General features: G+C 42.9%; 2 protein-coding genes across 5 annotated transcripts in view; both read right to left on the bottom strand.

Annotated features, from left to right (window-relative positions):
• abcc8 (ATP-binding cassette, sub-family C (CFTR/MRP), member 8) overlaps positions 1-19,460 on the bottom strand; it is a 65,878-nt gene that overhangs the window by 34,395 nt on the left and 12,023 nt on the right. For all 4 annotated transcript variants that reach the window (XM_008411583.3, XM_008411585.3, XM_008411582.3 and 1 more), the window contains exons 5-10: positions 16,306-16,472; positions 14,633-14,875; positions 11,258-11,446; positions 9,970-10,134; positions 9,116-9,271; positions 273-407 (exon numbers count right to left, since the gene is read on the bottom strand). In XM_008411583.3, coding sequence (XP_008409805.1) covers positions 273-407; positions 9,116-9,271; positions 9,970-10,134; positions 11,258-11,446; positions 14,633-14,875; positions 16,306-16,472 — 1,055 coding nt within the window. The remainder of the gene's footprint in view (positions 1-272; positions 408-9,115; positions 9,272-9,969; positions 10,135-11,257; positions 11,447-14,632; positions 14,876-16,305; positions 16,473-19,460) is intronic.
• On the bottom strand, positions 3,090-9,109 carry LOC145551969 (uncharacterized). The gene has a single exon (XM_081608041.1). The coding sequence runs from the start codon at positions 5,700-5,702 to the stop codon at positions 3,363-3,365; it is 2,340 nt and encodes a 779-aa protein (XP_081464167.1). The 5' UTR covers positions 5,703-9,109; the 3' UTR covers positions 3,090-3,362.

Below are 19,460 nucleotides of genomic sequence, written 5' to 3'. Positions count from 1 at the left end.
ATTGTCTAAGTCCAACATGCTTTAAGGGGCTTCTGCTGCTTCAAAAAGCACCAGGATGTCTCTTAGCATTCAGTAACATATTTTCTCTTTACTAAACAAAAACATTTCTGATATCCCAATGCCTTATTTACCTTGACTGGAAAGCATTTCAGTCCACTCCAGCTGGTTTTGACTGCTTTAAATAATCTCACATTTAAGATCTTTCAAACTAGAGGACAGGATAAGCCATCTCTGCCTGCTTCATAGGAACATAACAAGACATAAACACTCACCAGGGTATTCTTTTGTGTTTGTGATAGCTTCGTGGCTACAAAGTATTGAACAGGAGCCAACACGGCGATGACGGTGGCTCCAATCAAGGCACTGATTCCCAAGAGGTAGTAGAGGAGGATCACCCCCAGAATGATCTGAAAGGCAATGAACACGTAAATTAAACACCACAGGAGCGAGGAGAGCTGTGTTTTCAGTGAGAATGTGTGCACTTTCACAATGCCCCAGTGGCAATCCTTTTCATCTGCCGCACATCTAGAGTTTTGTGGCCGAGAGAATAAAGAACGAAGCAGCAGAGAGCAGAGAGATGATGTGCGAGCTTTTTATCCCGTACAGAAAGCTGCAAGATAACAAAGAACAGAGAAACAGATCCTAACGGATTTGATTTAGTGGTCCGATGTATTCCAGGTTCTGATGTGATTTAAATGTAACCTCGAGATAAATGAAACATTGTCATTATTTATGAAACAAAATGTTAAGAACACATTTGATGCTCCAAGTAGATTCAAGACCAACAGCCAGATGCTACAACTTCTAGGATCTGACCTTTAGAGGTGACATGGCGCTAAACCAGAGTGATGGAGACACAAAGACCTGGTGCTCAATAGGCTCAGGCTGTAAGCAATGCACTGGGCTTATTTTGCATCCAGAACCTGTGGACCCTCCCGACACTGAATTGATCATGAACTCATATATGTTCCCAGCCATTCTAAGGTTAATATGTGAGGCCATCTGTCAGACAATTAAAGCCTGAATGAATGTAAGGAGAATGAGAAAGAATTCCTCCACAACAACGATTTTGACATCTTCAGTAAATAATGATTCAGCCAAACAGTTTGTGTGCTTTTGCCCACTGGAATCAACGGTTTATAGATTTTTATAAGCTGGCAAACACCAGGTTGGGTTTGTTGTATCCTGTTGTGTAAAATCAGATTGTTCAACGAGGGAGCACTTACTTTTAACCACGACTGCATGTGGTGAAGGGAAGTGCAGCCACTTACAGTAGATATTTACCAGGAAACATAAAAACAGCACAGATTTTTACATGGGAAGAAACACACAAAAAAGACACGACTTTGAGATTCTTTAACGTTCCTCACATCACCGTCTTCCAAGTGGCTTAAATGCAACAAACTACATGTTAACCTCTCTGCCGCTCTGCACCATCCGACGTTATTCGCACGGCAATAATTGCACACCGACTTCAGAAAACCAGATGAAGACGGACGTGACACCTCCCCGTTGTCAACGGCGACAAGATGATGTATGCCAGCTTCTCACATTGTAGAAACCTGATTTAAAAGGGTTCACTCCACACACACACAGGACTGAGAGCAGCTTTATAAAGAACTCAGTGCTTTTAGACCAGAGAAATGCCGGCCAGGAGGGTCCCCAGTGTCCGAGATAAAAGCAAAGAGCTCCACCCAGAGATTTTTTAGATCATTTTGAAGGGAACAAGTCTAAACCTCTTCCTAATCCAGACAGCAGAGCTTACATGTTTTGTTTTGTTTTTGCGTGTTTTTCTATCCTACGCCGGCACCATGGAAGATTCAGAATTTGATATGAAAAGAAACTTTTTGAAATATTATTTCTAGTACTGATGTATGTGATGTCTAAATAAGAAGGCCTTTTTTTTTTTTTTCGTTTATCCAAGGACACAATCTAAATCGGCTGTCAGTCCCATCTTCACGAGTCTCTTCTTTTTTCTGATTGCGCCCCTCCATTCAATTTCTCAAGTTTCCTCCCTCAGAGATGCTGATATTGATCTCAGCACAAATCGAAACGGATGTCTTGATTCCTAAAATGTCCCTGGAAGGAAGAAGATGAGGCAGGGAGAGGACGGTCATGGTATTTCAGGTCGGAGAAACAAATGTGAGATGCTCTAGATCCTCCTGCTGCAGACACTGAAGCTTCTCATAGCAGGAAAAGCACTTGTGTCTTTGATGGCATTAGAAATGACAGATTTCAAATTGTATTCTTGTCACTTTTTGTTTGTCACAGTTTGGTTGGAGAGAAATTAGCTTGTCAAACCTAAATGTCAAACATTTTATGTCTGTTGTCATAATATACGCAGGTCACGAAGATGCCGATTTGCTTGATGGGACAAACAGGAGCAGCTGAATTTAAAAGCAGTTTAGCTGATGCCTGTGTGTGAGAAAGCAGACCTCACAGCGCTGAGACAAACTTCTGACGCTGTGGATGATGGGATCTGGACCATCAAACCAGTAACACTGGACAATGCTACAGGCAGAGAGACATTCGCAATGACTTCTCCATTCCCTTTACTGGGACCTGATTCAGACTGAATCTGTTCATATGTGATATTTTATATGTAATGTAAAACCAGTTGGATTTTGAAAAGAGATTTTTTTTTCAGGTTAATTTGCCCAATTTTATTCTGTTTATTTCATCATTATGAATGCATTTGAATATAAGCCCAGTAAATGGTACATTCACGTTATCTATCTTCACTGTTTGGTTTGTTATTATTTGAGAAGTCTTCCCTTTTTAGTGTTTTTAGCAATAAAGAGTCATCTGTGAATCAATTTTGGGCATGATTTCATCTACAGTCACTTTTTAACTATTTTTAAAGTTTATTCTTTTATTAAATGTTAATCTTATATAAACTCATAAAACTTTTCTTCATCCTTTGTCAGTGCAGTTTTTATAAATCCATGGAAGTGGTCAAGAATTCATTTTCAGACATAATAAATGTGCTGATAACCAACCCGAATGATTTGATGTTTGGTGACCTTTGAGACTTGTTGTCATAAGGCGGTGGTTAGTGGTGAGTAGAGACGCAGGTTGGACCCAGGATGTAGCGGTAAATGATGAATTTTAATGATAAAGAACTCTCACAAGGAACAACAGGGAAACAACACGAGGAAACTGGTAGCACGGAGAAGGTGACATCAATCGACAAGGAATAGACATTCAGTAGACATTCCGTAGACAAGGACCCGACGAAGAACACAGACAACAGGGGAGACTAAATACACACGGGGCAATCACGGGAACGAGACACACCTGGGAGACAATCAACCGGGAAAGACGCAGAGACAGGACTAACAGGGAACAGAATCACACAGAAACTAGAAAATAAACACATAGAAACACGGATCATGACAGTACCCCCTCCTCAAGGGGCGACTACCAGGCGCCCAACAAGAAAAAGTCCAACAAACAAAAACAACCCAACAGGGTGGGCGGAGGGGCGACGGTAGGAGGGCCAGAGTCCAGAAAACAAACCAGATCCCAACAGGGTGGGCGGAGGGGCGACGGTAGGAGGGCCAGAGTCCAGAAAACAAAAAACAAATCCAAAACGAAATAAGCACCGCAAAACCCTCCGGGGGCCGACCACGGCACAGGAGGCAGACCTCTCGTGGGAGGTCCGGCGGGCGGCGACGCAGGAGGCGGAGCTTGAGCCGCGGTGGGCGGCGACGCAGGAGGCGGAGCTTGAGCCGCGGTGGGCGGCGACGCAGGAGGCGGAGCTTGAGCCGCGGTGGGCGGCGACGCAGGAGGCGGAGCTTGAGCCGCGGTGGGCGGCGACGCAGGAGGCGGAGCTTGAGCCGCGGTGGGCGGCGACGCAGGAGGCGGAGCTTGAGCCGCGGTGGGCGGCGACGCAGGAGGCGGAGCTTGAGCCGCGGTGGGCGGCGACGCAGGAGGCGGAGCTTGAGCCGCGGTGGGCGGCGACGCAGGAGGCGGAGCTTGGGCCGCGGTGGGCGGCGACGCTGGAGGCGGAGCTTGTGCCGCGGTGGGCCGGTCGGAGCGCCGGCTGCTGCAGGCGCTGGAGACTGGGGTCCGGGCGGAGCAGAGGCCGTGGGCTCGGGCGGAGCAGAGGCCGTGGGCTCGGGCGGAGCAGAGGCCGAGGGCTCGGGCGGAGCAGAGGCCGGGGAACCGGCAGGACGGCCGGCTGGATTCTCGGGAGGTTCACCGGGGAGCTGCGCACCGGCAGCGGACTCGGAGAGCTCAGGCGGAGCGCCGGCTGCTCCGGGCGCTGGGAGCTCTGGCGGAGCGCCATCTGCTGCGGGCGCTGGGAGCTCTGGCGGAGCGCCGGCTGCTGCGGGCGCTGGGAGCTCTGGAGCTGGGAGCTCTGGCGGAGCGCCGGCTGCTGCGGGCGCTGGGAGCTCTGGAGCTGGGAGCTCTGGCGGAGCGCCGGCTGCTGCGGGCGCTGGGAGCTCTGGAGCTGGGAGCTCTGGCGGAGCGCCGGCTGCTGCGGGCGCTGGGAGCTCTGGAGCTGGGAGCTCTGGCGGAGCGCCGGCTGCTGCGGGCGCTGGGAGCTCTGGAGCTGGGAGCTCTGGCGGAGCGCCGGCTGCTGCGGGCGCTGGGAGCTCGGGAAGGACACTAGGGGACTCGGGAAGGACACTAGGGGACTCGGGAAGGACGCTAGGGGACTCGGGAAGGACGCTAGGGGACTCGGGAAGGACGCTAGGGGACTCGGGAAGGACGCTAGGAAGCTCTGGGAGGACGCTAGGAAGCTCTGGGAGGACGCTAGGAAGCTCTGGGAGGACGCTAGGAAGCTCTGGGAGGACGCTAGGAAGCTCTGGGAGGACGCTAGGAAGCTCTGGGAGGACCTCTGGGGGAACGCTAGGAGGCTCTGGGGGAACGCTAGGAGGCTCTGGGGGAACGCTAGGAGGCTCTGGGGGAACGCTAGGAGGCTCTGGGGGAACGCTAGGAGGCTCTGGGGGAACGCTAGGAGGCTCTGGGGGAACGCTAGGAGGCTCTGGGGGAACGCTAGGAGGCTCTGGGGGAACGCTAGGAGGCTCTGGGGGAACGCTAGGAGGCTCTGGGGGAACGCTAGGAGGCTCTGGGGGAACGCTAGGAGGCTCTGGGGGAACACTAGGAGGCTCTGGGGGAACACTAGGAGGCTCTGGGGGAACACTAGGAGGCTCTGAGGGGAACTGCACACCGGCAGCGGACTCCGGCGGCTGCTCACCGGCAGCGGGCACGGGAAACTCCGGTGGTCGAGGGCGGCGGCGACGTCGATGCCCCGGGGCCGGGACCTCCGGCGGCTCAGAGCGATGGTATCGCCGTGGCCCGACACCTGGTGGGCAGATCGCCATACGAGTCCCCCACCAGGGACTCATCCGGTCGTCGGCAGCGGGCGCAGGAAACTCGGGGAGCTGCACGCCGGCAGCGGGTGCAGGACAGGGTGACCAGGCTGTGGCGGCTGGAGACGGGCAGGCTGGGCGAAGAGACGGAGCTGGCTTATGTCTTGCTGCCAGCACAGCCTTTACCGTCTCCAGCTCCAGTTTTACCTCCTGGTAGAAATCCTCCAAGCCCAAGCCGGGGAGGAGCTGGATCCACCTATCTAGGTGGATCACCATCCGAATGGCGGCGTTGAGGCGGGTGAACGGAGAATATGGTCTTTTAAATTCCTCGTCGTATCTCCTGACCTCCCTAAACAGGGAACGACGGTCTGCTGGGTCCATGACGTAGGCGTTTCTCACCGGTATTGGTCGTGGTCGGGTCCTTCTGTCATAAGGCGGTGGTTAGTGGTGAGTAGAGACGCAGGCTGGACCCAGGATGTAGCGGTAAATGATGAATTTTAATGATAAAGAACTCTCACAAGGAACAACAGGGAAACAACACGAGGAAACTGGTAGCACGGAGAAGGTGACATCAATCGACAAGGAATAGACATTCAGTAGACATTCCGTAGACAAGGACCCGACGAAGAACACAGACAACAGGGGAGACTAAATACACACGGGGCAATCACGGGAACGAGACACACCTGGGAGACAATCAACCGGGAAAGACGCAGAGACAGGACTAACAGGGAACAGAATCACACAGAAACTAGAAAATAAACACATAGAAACACGGATCATGACACTTGTTGGGTTTTGGACACCAGAGTATTTTAAATGAGTTAATAGTTGAAATAGCAAAGGCTCCAGGGTGCCTGGCAAAAATCGCAGGGCTCAATAAAGGAGGTCAGGCTTTTAGCTACAATCATAAAGTCCATTTCTGATTGTTCAGGCAGAGACATCAGTGACCTGCTGGGGGCCATCTTGTTTGGCTCCCACAGTGATCATCTTGTTGCTCCTAGAACAGAAGAGCGGGTACTGATGGGTTAAGGACTTTCTGCTGTCCTGTTAGACCTTCATAGAAAGATTTCCTCTTTCCTGGAATGTCCTCTCTGCTCTTTACGCTGTGCTGGGAGACAGAGCACATTTTCTGGGAAACACACATATTGATATCGCTGCAGATGGACCCGTGTAACCTCTACAGGGCCAGGATTTGATGCTGGCCAAATCCAAATGCAAAACTACTGAAAACATTTTTTTTAATATGATGAAAACGGTAAAATGGTTCCTGTCTTAGTTGGTTGTTTCCTTGTTGCCTGTTGCTAATTTGATGAAAATAAAATCAACAAGCACCTCAGCTACTTAACCGACCCAGTCAATGTTTAACTTGGAAGCTAAAATCAAATAAAAAAATTGATCTTTTGTTTATTGGCTTAAAAATAAATGGACAATACAGAAACATTAACCGCAAACATGTCACCCCCTTCTCTGCGGTTGCTGCTGATTGACTTCAAGATGTTTCTTGAGTATCATGCTTTTGCTCATAGTATCATCTGCTGAGTTTAAAGAGTGAAAATCCATAGAAAATATTTTGCCCATCAAAGATCTAAGGTGAAATTAAAAAGCTCTCTGACCCATCAGGTCCCAGGAGAAGTCAGCAAAGTTCAAGAATAATTGATTCACTCAAGGTTTGAGGCAGACAGGTGAGCACGGATGACGAATACCAATGCTGCTGTAACATGTGAAACACCGGCAGGCTTTAAGTGCCCATGACAGATGAAGCACAGATGTTTTGTCAAGTGCCGTTTCATTCCTGTGCTCTTTAATTTGCTTCCCTCTGTAATGAGACATAATGTCAGCAGACTCACTGTTTGCTGGACAGTTTAGTTCACAGCAGGTTCAGAATCTGACTTTCTATAGCCGCATAAAATCCTGCAGACCTAAAAGCAACCAAAATTAGCTTTTTGGTTGTGAGTCTGCATTAAAACCGCATTCAGAAACCACATCATGAACAAAAGCAATCCATCGAGTTCAGCCTGGTGGAAAATTAAACCGGATGGTACAAATGTGCAAGCTTTGATTTTTTTTCATATTTTGTTTTTATTTTTTTGCTAACAAATATTGTAAAGATTTTGTTTTATGCTTTTGCTTTATCTCTTCAGCCTTTCAACATGATATTCTGCTCTGAATTGTTATTCTCATTTGGAAAACAAACATGTTTTTGCAAAAGAATTTCCTACCGGAAAGACATAAAAGGATTAATTTGTCAAACAAATAAAAGATACTCTAAAAATTACTCAGATGCGATGACACTTTGCTGCAGAATCGCACAGCTATGCAAAAGAACCAGCGTTTGCTTTGTGCTGGGATTAGTGAGACCAAAATGGTGACATGGCTTTTTTAAAGATGCTGATAGCAAAACATAAAAAATCGTTCAAGTGTAGAAAAAAATATATTTCTTTTATAAATAGCTATTTAATAATGATAACCACAGTTTGACTGATGTGGAAATAAACTGATCAAGTTTTCTTTTAAGAGTGTGAGCAGTGAAAAATGCTTTTGTTGTTTAAAACTGTCGCAATGTTCGGCAAATACAAAGGATATCCTGATCCAATCCTAAGTATCATCTCAGCATATTGGGGCTGTCAGCATCAGAGACTCTGACTAAACTCAGCAGATTATTAAAGACGCACTGATAAAACTTTTATAAACCCAAACAAATGTACTTTTTCTTTTGAAGTCTGACCTGTAAGTCTTGACAAAACACAATTAACTGGAGTCACACATTTTACAAGCAAAATTATTAATGGGTCTGATTAAAACAGAGCATAAACATGCTAACCTTAGCCTGTAGCCTCTAAACATGGTTTTATTTAAATCTATTTATTTAAATTTAACTGTTGCGTACGATCAGAAACACAACAAAGCACATTTCAGGTTGTGCACTCGGGATATTACAGCCCTCTAAATCATCTAAACCTTCCCACCAACTCAAATTTTCTCCAGATTATAAACAAATAGAACACAGCAGGAATACTAATGTGCAATGATTTTATGTCATAAACAGGCCTTTTATTTTATGTAGATGGGAAAAGACACAGCAGGTAAATACAACTCGATAATATCTCTTTTCTACACCCAGGAGAGGAATAGGCAGTTCACAGAGGGAACTCTGAAGTGAGCAAGTATCATGTGATGATTCATTTCCAACCATTATTGAACCTCTAGAGTTGGCTGAAACAGCAGTTCCATTAAAAGCTGTTTTTAATTCTCATTTTTCTTGTCTGCATTAATGTTTGGGTTCAATTAATCACACAAATAATTGATCTCACAATTTTTACACAGGGAAAATAAAAGCTTTCACTGGGGAAACTCGGAGCTTTCTAATAGACTGCACACAATAACAGAGAATCAATTTAACTCCGACTGCGGCAATAACATCCAACACTGAAGACTAATGTTCTCATCCTCACACTTCTCACTATACATCACTTTATTTCCCACATAATAAAAACGCCTGTAGAGTGAGCTCTAAAAGATAAAACAAATCCAGATACTAATTTGTGGAATAATAGGAGAAACATGCTGCAAAAACACAAATATAGTAGTTTTATTACAAAGCTTAGTGAGGAAGAAAAGAAAACAAAGCATATAATCAAAATGCCTCACAGAAAGGAAATTATTACGTTTTTGCTTCAAACCTTCTGCTGCCCGTTGTTGCTATGGAAAACAGAGACGACGAGATGAAATGCAAAAGTACACACATGCATTCAAAACATGCACACAAAAGGAGACAAAAACATGTTTCCTACCTGCACTGGCATGGCCCACAGGTTGGGACAGAGGAAGAAGAACCACATGAGTTGGTTGGTATCTATGGCAACCAGGTTACAAATCTGAGCGACGGTGAGCTCTCCCATGGACATGTTGGACGTGCACAGGCGCATGATTTTGTTGTAGATTTTTGTCTGGGGAGAGAAATGATATTCCAAGAAACATCATTTATTTCACGTAGCTTTTTATGCCTAAACAGAATAAACCTCTCTTTACTGCATCACATTGCCTTCAAAATTAACGTGTTTATTAAATAGGACTCTTATTAAAGAATCCATCTGTCTGCTGTTTAATCTCAGAGAATGTTAGAGAACAAATAACATCATGAAGACGAAGGAATACAGCAGAAAAGTCAAGGATAAAGCAGGGTTATAAAACAATATCTCAGGCTTTGAATGTCTCATGGCCGACCACCTGAGTTGACAGACGTGGCAACGAGAACATGACTGAGAGAGGCAGTCACAGCCCATTAAGAAGCTGTGGACGGGACTATTATTAGTTTTGCACTCGACAAATCTGTCCTTGATGTCTTAGTTGCAGGAAGAAAGCCAAAGCTGAAAAGCAAGCCAAAAGAGGTCCAGTTTGTAGAGATCCAGGAGCAAACACGTGGAAGAAGGAGCTCTGTTCACATGAGCCCAAATCTGGATGTGAATCTGAGTTTAACAGTGATTTTAAGCATTATTACGACTAATTATTTGCTCATTTAAAGACAGAGTTGCATCCTAATGTGACTTTATGGCTAAAACAGAGTTTTCAACCAAGAGGATTGAAAAAGGTTAAGGTTTAAAAATCTCTGGTGGACAAAGTCTGGACTTGGGCCAGACATCTTCACCTGTATGGCTCCTCGCAGGTTGATTCCAGTTTCAATGGCGACGTAGTAGGAAGCCTGGAGGAAGGTCCTCTGCAGGAGGAGAGCGATGAAGAGCAGCACTGCCAACACGTACGCGTTCTCCAGGAATTCTTTGGATGAAATAAAATAGATGCCAAGAAGCTTCATCTGTAAGGACAGGAAGCAGAGGGAGAAATAAAAAATACTGAAGGATCCTTTATTGTTATTCAAGCTGCAAACTCAAAGTCAGGAAGAAATCCTCAGTTTCAACAACGCCGTCTCTTATGCGAGTACAAAACCTCAAAAAGAAGGTATTTTGTAAGGTATAGCCCTCAAGGTTTAACCACGTTTTCAGTGGAAATAGATCCTTCTCAATCAATTGTTTCTGATGAATGGTTAATGTGAGCCTCAATGTCTGATATTTCTCTCTTTTCTCCAGAGTTAAGTTGTCATATCCTAAAGTGGAGCCACTTTTCAGCTGCTCTGTTAAACTGAGCTGCTATTCTGACTACTTTTCATGAACTCAAGAGCCCTTTTGTGATTCTATAATTAAGTTTGCACATTGAAGCTCACATCTGCCTCCCTGCAACAAATGCTCAATGTTCCTTTGGTGCAGGAAAATGCCTGAATGGCTCTGAGTCTGCACTGTGAGGAATCTAAGAAGCTGAAAGAGCCTCAGCAGCAATAGGTCTCATAAATATTTGAACAGTTTGGCATTAATGGACGGGGGGAAAGGAAAACATCATACGTGTCTCACCAAACTGTGACCTTTAAGAGCCAAAGACGAGGCTGTCGAAATTATCAGTTTTTGTTGTGGTTGTGATTCAAAATCCCTTTTTCTTTCAATGTAATTAATAAATTATGTTATTATGCTCTATTACATGCAAAGTGTTACTGCGTCCACTGCAATAACAAAAAACTCTTATTTTGTCTTATTTCAAGTGAATATATCTCAGTGCACTTTAAACATAACTAACCTTCAAGTAACTTTTAAGTAAGAAATAGCAGCTTGTTTTAAATCTATTATTCCTTAATATTGATTTTAAAAAGTCCTGGTTGTGTTGGCACATTAGTTCACTTATAATAAAACATTTTTCCCATGTTTAAAATGAAATAATCTACCAGTGGAACAAATATTTCCTCATCACTTTTAAGGAACCACTGACATAAAACAAACTCCTGTATCTTGCTGAAAAGTTACTTGTAAGTTAGTTTTATCTAAGATATTTGCAGTAGAGACCAAGCGTAGTTGGCAGGATGTGGTGCTTCTGCGCTGTAGAAGGACTCTAACCGGTTGCTGGATGGTACGATTGTCTTTGCTGATGTGGTGAACGATGCCAGAGATGCAGAGCGGGCCGGCGAAGCCCAGCAGGTCCGCCATGATGCGGAACGTGATGCTGAGGATGAGAGGCCTGCCGAAAGCTTTCCTCAAAGCCAGCCAGATCCACTTCGGACCTTGAGGCGCAGTGCCCTGAGGCTTCTGAGAGGGAGGTAAACAAAAACAACAAAACAAAACAAAAAAAGCAAAGTGATCAGCATGGTAAGTGAAGTTATTGAGGGATTATAACCAAATTCCAGGGACAAATACTCTGCCTTGTAATCCAGAATATTTAAGGTATTTGACCCTGGATGAATAATTTTGACCTTCTGAGTAGAAGAAAAACAAATCTATAAATTTTAATTTGTACACCAAATCTATGTTTCCCTTTGTCTTGCTGTTATAAAGAACAATTTAAATAAATTATTAAAAATCCAACATTAATATAAACTCTTGGCAGTGATGAATGGATGTAAACTCCTTCGCCAAACTGTGTTTGCTGAATGGAGCTCATTTAGAGTGGGTGACATACAATAATACTGTCTTTAAAGGGTTTTTAAAAATATAAATTGAGCACATTAATCCTCATCTATTAGTAATATTATGTGTCACCAGCTGGTAGTTTGCAGTAAAACTGGATCGTTTCCTCTTGCTGCAGATCCTGCGTCTTCTCCAAGGAATTTAACTGGCAGCCCGACAAAAGGAAAATAAACTGTCTCAGATTTTTAAAGAGTAATAATAGAGCAAAGGGAAATAAATGTGTGGGCGCAAAAGCACAATTAAAGTGAATTGCTGCTCCATCAACTGCAGCAGAAACCCACAAAATGAGGGGAACTCAGTGGCTCCAGTCACTCTACATCAGAGGATGTCATGATTAATGGAAAGATTCACTGAGGAGCCGAGACCCTCAGATGTGTGCAGTGTGTATAAATGCAGTGGAAATAATCATATCAGCAACGCAGAACATCAGACAGCAAATAAATTCAAGGTTATTCTCACTTTAGTACAAAAATAAAAAATAGTCTGGTAATTGCAAATCTATTTGAGGTTGTAACTTATTCTGAACACGTTGGTTCAGATAATTAGAACTGATCAGAGGAAAACATCTGGACCGTCACTTTAACAGGATGCTGAGTGTGTGTGTGTGTGTGTGTGTGTGTGTGCGTGTGTGTGTGTGTGTGTGTGTGTGTGCGTGTGTGTGTGCGTGTGTGTGTGCGTGTGCGTGTGTGTGTGTCCGTGCGTGTGCAAGTGTGTGTGAGTGTGCATCTCTGTGTGAGTCATGCTCAGATTTGTGAGAACAGACGTGACTGCTACCATGTCTCTCCATCTTCCTATTTGAGCTCTTAGTTTTCATGCGTAACACACATCGCTGCGCGCATCACAGTTGCACACACACACACAGATCTTCTGCTCCTACCCCAGGTTCAAACAGCTACGAAGGATTTTGTTTCCTTCTCACACTCTCTGAACAAAACTAGCTTCCCATGAAGAGCAGCGCTTTCAGTCCTTCAGGGGTCGGGATGTCACCTCGTTCACAGATAAATGGGAACAACCCGGCGTCTTCAGACCCCCCTCTAAGTGCCACCGCCCTTCCCCGGCACTCCGCTGGGATCTCTCAGCCTCGCTCTCATCCTTCGCTCCTGCCGGAAGGAAGCGGAGGAGCGGTCACACCGGACGCGTACGCAGCAGTGACGACTCTCGGATGAACCAACAAACACTGGAAAACAACGACCCTGTGGAGGAGGCCCTTTACGTCTGACCCCTGACACGCGGTCCATCAGTAGGACAGAGGGAGTCCCAGAGCGGAGCAAATGAAGGAAAAAAGAAAGATTTTCAGCTTGGACAGGCATTGGAGCAAGAATGGCTCAGGGTGCGATCAATAAGGAGTCCAGAGAGACGAAAACTGTCTCTAAAACTGCAAAACTTTCCAACTAAACTGGTCACATTTTTATTATCACTTCATATTTTTTCTGGACATTTTCTCTAACAACATTACAGAAATGTCATAACAGTTTAACAATTTACATACATAATTTTTATAGGAACGTTTTCTTTTTTTAAGTGCCAAATAGAAACATTTGTAATATTATTTTATTTTTTATCATGTAAGGGAATATTAAGCAAAACACACCTGCAACATACTTGGATAATTTTTTCTCATCCAAAAGAATGTTGAGATCTTGTTTCCTTGTTTTCCCCCAAAAAACAAAATGGAGTTACTACACAAATGAAACATTTTCAAGGTGTTTTACCATATAAGTCAAGCTTAGCAACAAACACAATTAGTAGCCACAGCTGAAAATGCTAATTCATCTCCAAGCACACCTCCGTAATTCTTTATTATATATTTGTAGTGTCTGTCTGCAGGTTTGATTGTGTGGGTGTAAAACCAGCATAGGTCAAAGCATCGCTTTTAGCTAATCTCTAAACTCCTACAAACCATTAATACGGTGTGAATCTGCAATGGCATAACACGGTAAATATAATAAGAGCCATAAATCCATCTAACACCTCAAACAGTGCCAAGAGACAAACACTCTGCAGCATGTAGCTACAACCAAAAAATTGTAATATCATCTAAAATAAACAGACGGGAATGAAAAGAAACATTGTGCAAACACAGACACAGGACGTGCCTGATTGCATTTTCCTGTTTACACTATTGGAAAGCTCACTGCAAGCCCAAATAAAGTTTAATAATCCCAGAACAGACCGGGCTGAATCATCTCATGACATGCTTTCATATGAGAACAGCTGAATAAAGTAGGACTGCAGGGTTCAGAGGTCACTCCATGCACACGTCAGAAAGGCTGCATCAAAGATATTCTTCTGAGACATTAAAAACACAAAATTGACAGAGGGAAACTGAATAAATAGAAAAGTGAAGTCGGGGCATCCAGGAAAAAAGCTTGATACAGTCTGAAAAACAGAATTACTTTGATTTGGTTTAGAGTGGAAAATTTTGTTATGGTTCCCACTTAAGATGATTACATAAAAAAAAGCAGCTTTTATTTTGTTAGCTTAGATGTGCAACTGCATCCTAGTAGGTTTGCAGTGAAGGGACAACCTAGCGTTTTCTAAAGACTCTCGGCTGCACCGGATTTTAGGGGCATGTATCATCTTCTTTGAATACACTATTCAAAACTTTGTGTTAATAATCACATAAAATCTTGTTAAAATGCACTAAAACAGTTCACTGTTATTCAGGAATTTCAATCATTTGCAGAGTTTCTTGTTTAAGTCATAACTGAACTGAAAAACTAGAGAAATCAGTTTTATCTCATTTTCTCACGTAGATCCAAATTTGATGCATTCTGTGACCATGTGCATATATCTTTTACAGCTCACCTTCTGCTCTTCAAATTCCTGGCGGAGCTTGATGTAGTTGGTGAGCGCCCGCATGGCGATGGGGAGTTTGCCGATGACCTTCAGGTCAATGGGCCGCCTGTGAGCCGACGTGATGAACGTGTTCATCCACCAGTACGTGGCTTTAGACAGCAAGTTGACAAATGGCTGCAGGAAGCGAACGCCCAGGTCCTGGAGGTCTTCCGGGGGCTTCACTTCTGTCGGATTGGCGAAACACATGTAGCGCTGCGACAGAAAGGAGAGAGCTGATTACTGCTCAAATCAGCCCCAAGACATGGCAACAAAGACAGACCAAAGTAATTTCAAAAAACCTCTGATTAGAGAGAAATCAAAACTTGCAGCAGCTTTTGTTTGGAGAGCTAAAATGCAAAAAATGTGTTATTAAAATGCACTGTTATTAGTGGGCTTAATCACAGCTGCTGCAAGATAATCACATTCATTGTACATAGATAGTAAGTTGTCTTATATGACAACTTGAGACACAGCTGCAGCTTTTAAATGAAATAAAAACTGACAGAGTAAAAAAATCAGAAAGATTTGACATGACAAGGTTTTCACACTTACTTTGTGAGGACAGAATAATGTGCTATATATATAGCCACATATATCCATATGAATAAATTAAGGGAAATATTATTAGTTGTATTTATAATTAGCTCATGGCACTCCAGAAATTCTGTATGATTAAAATTAATGTATAGCACAGTTTACATTTTATTTTCCCCATGTAGGAATAAAGTCACGAATGAATCACTGACAAAGGGAATCACATAATCATATAAGTAATATTTAATTTGGATAACAGTTGCAGGTCATATGGAGGCCAGATCACTTAAATCCTCATATCAGAGCAGATAACAAACAGAGCTTCGACAGGCTGAGCGTGATGGAGTTTCACCCCGGGGAAACCTGCACACTAACAGATGTTTGCTCAGATCTGGGGTTAACACAGATAAACAGGCTAAAGTAGGAAAAAGACACACAAATGTACACTGTGCTGGCATTTTCCTTTTTCTGCTCAGAAAGGGTCAGGCAGCTAGCTGTAAATGTCAGAAAATGAATAATCTTAACGTGAAGGCATGACTTTGATGTAAAAATCAATAAAATGCAAACAAAATACATGATTAGGATACCACTTGAAATAAATTGAGTTTAAAGGTGTGAAAGACATTTAAACTGTAGGAGACAGATGTCAGCTGTGGCTCTTGTTGTGGTTAATAAACCTGATAGGCTGTTTGCTTTTTCCACGATCCTTGTTGCATTGTTTTTCTAATGTAATTGAAAATCATGGATGTTTTGTTTTGATATTTATCCTTTAATCAATTGAAATGCCAATGTTAATGTCTAATTCGCCAACGTTTTGTTATCACTGTGGACATGTCAGTAGTAAACTTGAAATAAATTTAACCTGCAAAAGTCTGTATTTCTGTATATGTGTGTGTTGCTACCTAAAAAATAAGTGCTTGTGTTGCTTTCACATCAAAGCATATCCAACCAAACATTCTCACCAAAGTCACATTCACCAGTATCAATAAATCTGTATTAACAGCTCATTAAAACCCAAGCAGCAATCCTCCGTTTCCATCTCAATGCATAATGCATCACAAATCAAAAATTATCTCTGCTTAAAAGATGACACACACACGCAGGCTCACCCTCCCCAGGATGACGTTGATCTCCACGGCCAGTAGAAGTCCATAAAGCAGCACCAGAAGTCCAGTGATGCAGTAGCGGAGCTGCCGGGGGCCGATGCCGTGCTCGGTGTACTTTGCAAACTTGATGGTCTTCATGATGAAAGCCAGCACCCAGTAGATTAGCAGGGCTGCGGAAAAGTCGCAACGATCAGAGAGACGCAGCAAATCACAAAGCAAGCAGAGAAGATAAAGAAACTGACTGCAGGGCAGCATTTAAATTAAAAGCCGTAATGTTGACAGGTCGATGAATCAAAGTGTCAAAACTTGAAGGATTTTATAATCTGCAATTTTTACCTAATGCATTTTCTGTATACACCAGCCAGATCTATAACAATAAGCACAGAAACCATGGAGAGGTATTGATTACATCATTTATGTCACTTAAAAATCACAAACAATAGTGTATTTTATTCAGATTGTTCCATCCTTGTGTGCAATTTAATCTCAGTATAAATCCAGCTGCTCTGTGAAGGCATCAGAGGTTTGTCGAGAACATCAACGAACACGCAGAATCATAAAGACCAAAGGACGCAGCAGACAGACAGGTCAGACATATAAGTTTAACCCCTTAACATCCAAAACATTTACATGCGATCCACTGACAGCTAAAGCAGAATTAGGTTATAAAACAGCGTCACAAGCTTTCAGCATCTCATAGAGCTTTGTTACAGCCATCATCTGAAAATAGAAACAACATGTCACAGCAGAAACGTGACATGATGCACTGGCTGCCTATTTATTTAAGGATCAATTTAAGTTTGGTTTGTTTTTAAGAGTTTTGGTGGCTTATTTAACTTTGTTTCATTTAAGTTTGACATTGGTTGTTACTGCCTGTTATTCAGATTTTGTTGCACTATTAGGATTTCAATCTATCCTGTAGTTTACCTGCTTTTACCTTGCTTTATAAATAAATACAGTATGGTGTGGCTTAGAGGTCTTTCTAACATGTCAGACCTGGCAGGGGGAACATTACTCAGAGAAGCAGCAAAGAGGCCTGATGTAGCTCCAGAGAAGCTGCAGAAATGTACAACTCAGGAGAAAGTGATAGCAGGAAAACAATTAGTGGCACACTGCTCAAATCTTGTTGTTATGGAAAATTAGTAAGAAGAAAGCCGTAAGAAATTCAGCCTACAGTTCAGTTAATCAAAAGTCACGAAGGAGACACAGCAAAAACACAAACTTCTGCATTAACATCTACAAAGCACTACATTTGTCTAAAATAAAGTACATTAAAGGTGATAGTTTTAACATGGCAAAATGTGTAAATGTATAAAGGGGCATGAATACATTTGCAAAGCGCTTTAAATGTTTTCTTTTTCACAGTATGCAAGACAACTTATCTAATTCCCAACCCTAATTTTGTTTCTGGAGGAGTTTATATTCAGTGCACACCTGGCATCTTTCAATGTCACCAATTTTAAAATAGAAGATCAGCGTGTCACTTTTGTTTTATGAGATTTTTTTGAAGGTCAGCCCAGATGGTTTACTCCAAACTCTGAGAGGCTCAAAGTAAAAATAGCAGGAAAAGAAAAGTGTTTCCTACGTATTGTATTGATGGGGAACATAAGAAAAAAGATCAGTGAACAACATCCATCCAAACACTGCTCATACGTTTTGTAATGAAGAACTCAGACGGCATTACTTTACCAGCATGAGGGTCAGCGCCACAGCCTCCATTTGAAAGATTAATACCTGTCTGGCTGTGACACGGAGACCTAAAGGCAAATGCGGCTTGGTAACTTCATGGAGGTACAACAGCAATGGCTGCATGCAGACGAATTAATGGAGCGAAAAAAGTAAAGAACAACTACACCAAAGGAGGAGGAGCATCAACAGGAGTTAACTCCGACACGACGAGGCCTGAACTGTGGTAGTTTATTCATTTTTCAGCTGAGATCATTAGCAGGCAGATCACTGAGACCTCTGTGTTTCCTTAAAAAAACGTCACAATATTTAATATGCAAGCAAGAAAAGGTTTCATTCCTCTCACAGAAAGACTGGAGCACAATTCCCTGAGGCACCTTCTCATAGATATTACCTTCAATCACTGAAAATCTAATCTGAAACTAATGAACCATCCATGTGCAAATGGCTGCACAAGGGCCCATATAACAAAGAATATTCAACATATTCAACAAAACAAGAATCCCTATGAGAATAATTAAGAGAAAACTGATCTGTAAAGGCAGACTTGATCAAGCTGATGTCACTGTAGCAAAACATGCAGCCAAGTTTTTAACAATCATGGCCGTTTTTCCTGTTTATTGTTAGCAAAGCTATAGGTAAGGTCCTTTGTTGTCTTCCATGTTCACATGCTGTTTCTCAGAAGTAAAAACAATGATTTTAAGATGCATGATCAACAACACACTAATAATAATAATAATAATAATAATAATAATAATAATAATAATAATAATAATAATAATAATAATAATGTTCACAGTGAAAGCGACATTGTGTCTGCTGCTGCAGCTTCCAGGACATGCCATGTTATTTACTCTACACTTTGTCTACATCCCATGTTGCATCTCATATATCCACAGTAGTCCCTGGACCAGTCCATACTTTACAAAATGTTCAAAGCAACGCAATACGACTTGAAGCAGAAGAAGTAGCTATGCTAACCTTAGCCGAACTCTAAAGCAAACCGCTGAACATGAGAGCGTCATCAGGTGGGGACTGAATTGAGTTAACTAAAATCTGAGACTCCCTGTTTGTGAATTACTCAAGTCAAAACCGATTTAAAGCTGGATCTTTGGTCCCAGCACTTCCGCAAGGACAAATTTACTTCATTTCTAAGGAATAGCTATTAATAAGACCAAATAGAAAGCAGTCTGTGCTGGAGTTTCAAACATGTGACTTTCAGATACTGTTTTTTTGCACTGTTTGTTCTTTTTAGGGTTTTTTTTTTTTTTACCCATTTTGTCTTGCATGCTTAACTCTTGCACACACTGCACAGTGTGCTGCCATGAGTGCAAGCTGAATTGAAATTGAGTGAAATCTTTCAAACTGATAACCTTGGAAAAACCAGAAAGTCTGGAAAGCTATTGATCGAGATCACTTTACAAGATGGCAAGAATGTCTGGGCACTTTGAAACAAAATAGCAAGAACTTAG

This window comes from Poecilia reticulata, chromosome 6 (assembly GCF_904066995.2).
Source record: "Poecilia reticulata chromosome 6, P_reticulata-male-v2, whole genome shotgun sequence".
NCBI classification, from domain to species: Eukaryota; Metazoa; Chordata; class Actinopteri; order Cyprinodontiformes; family Poeciliidae; genus Poecilia; species Poecilia reticulata.
The sequence above is the reverse complement of the archived record's forward strand: the minus strand, read 5'-3'. Positions and strand labels throughout refer to the sequence as shown.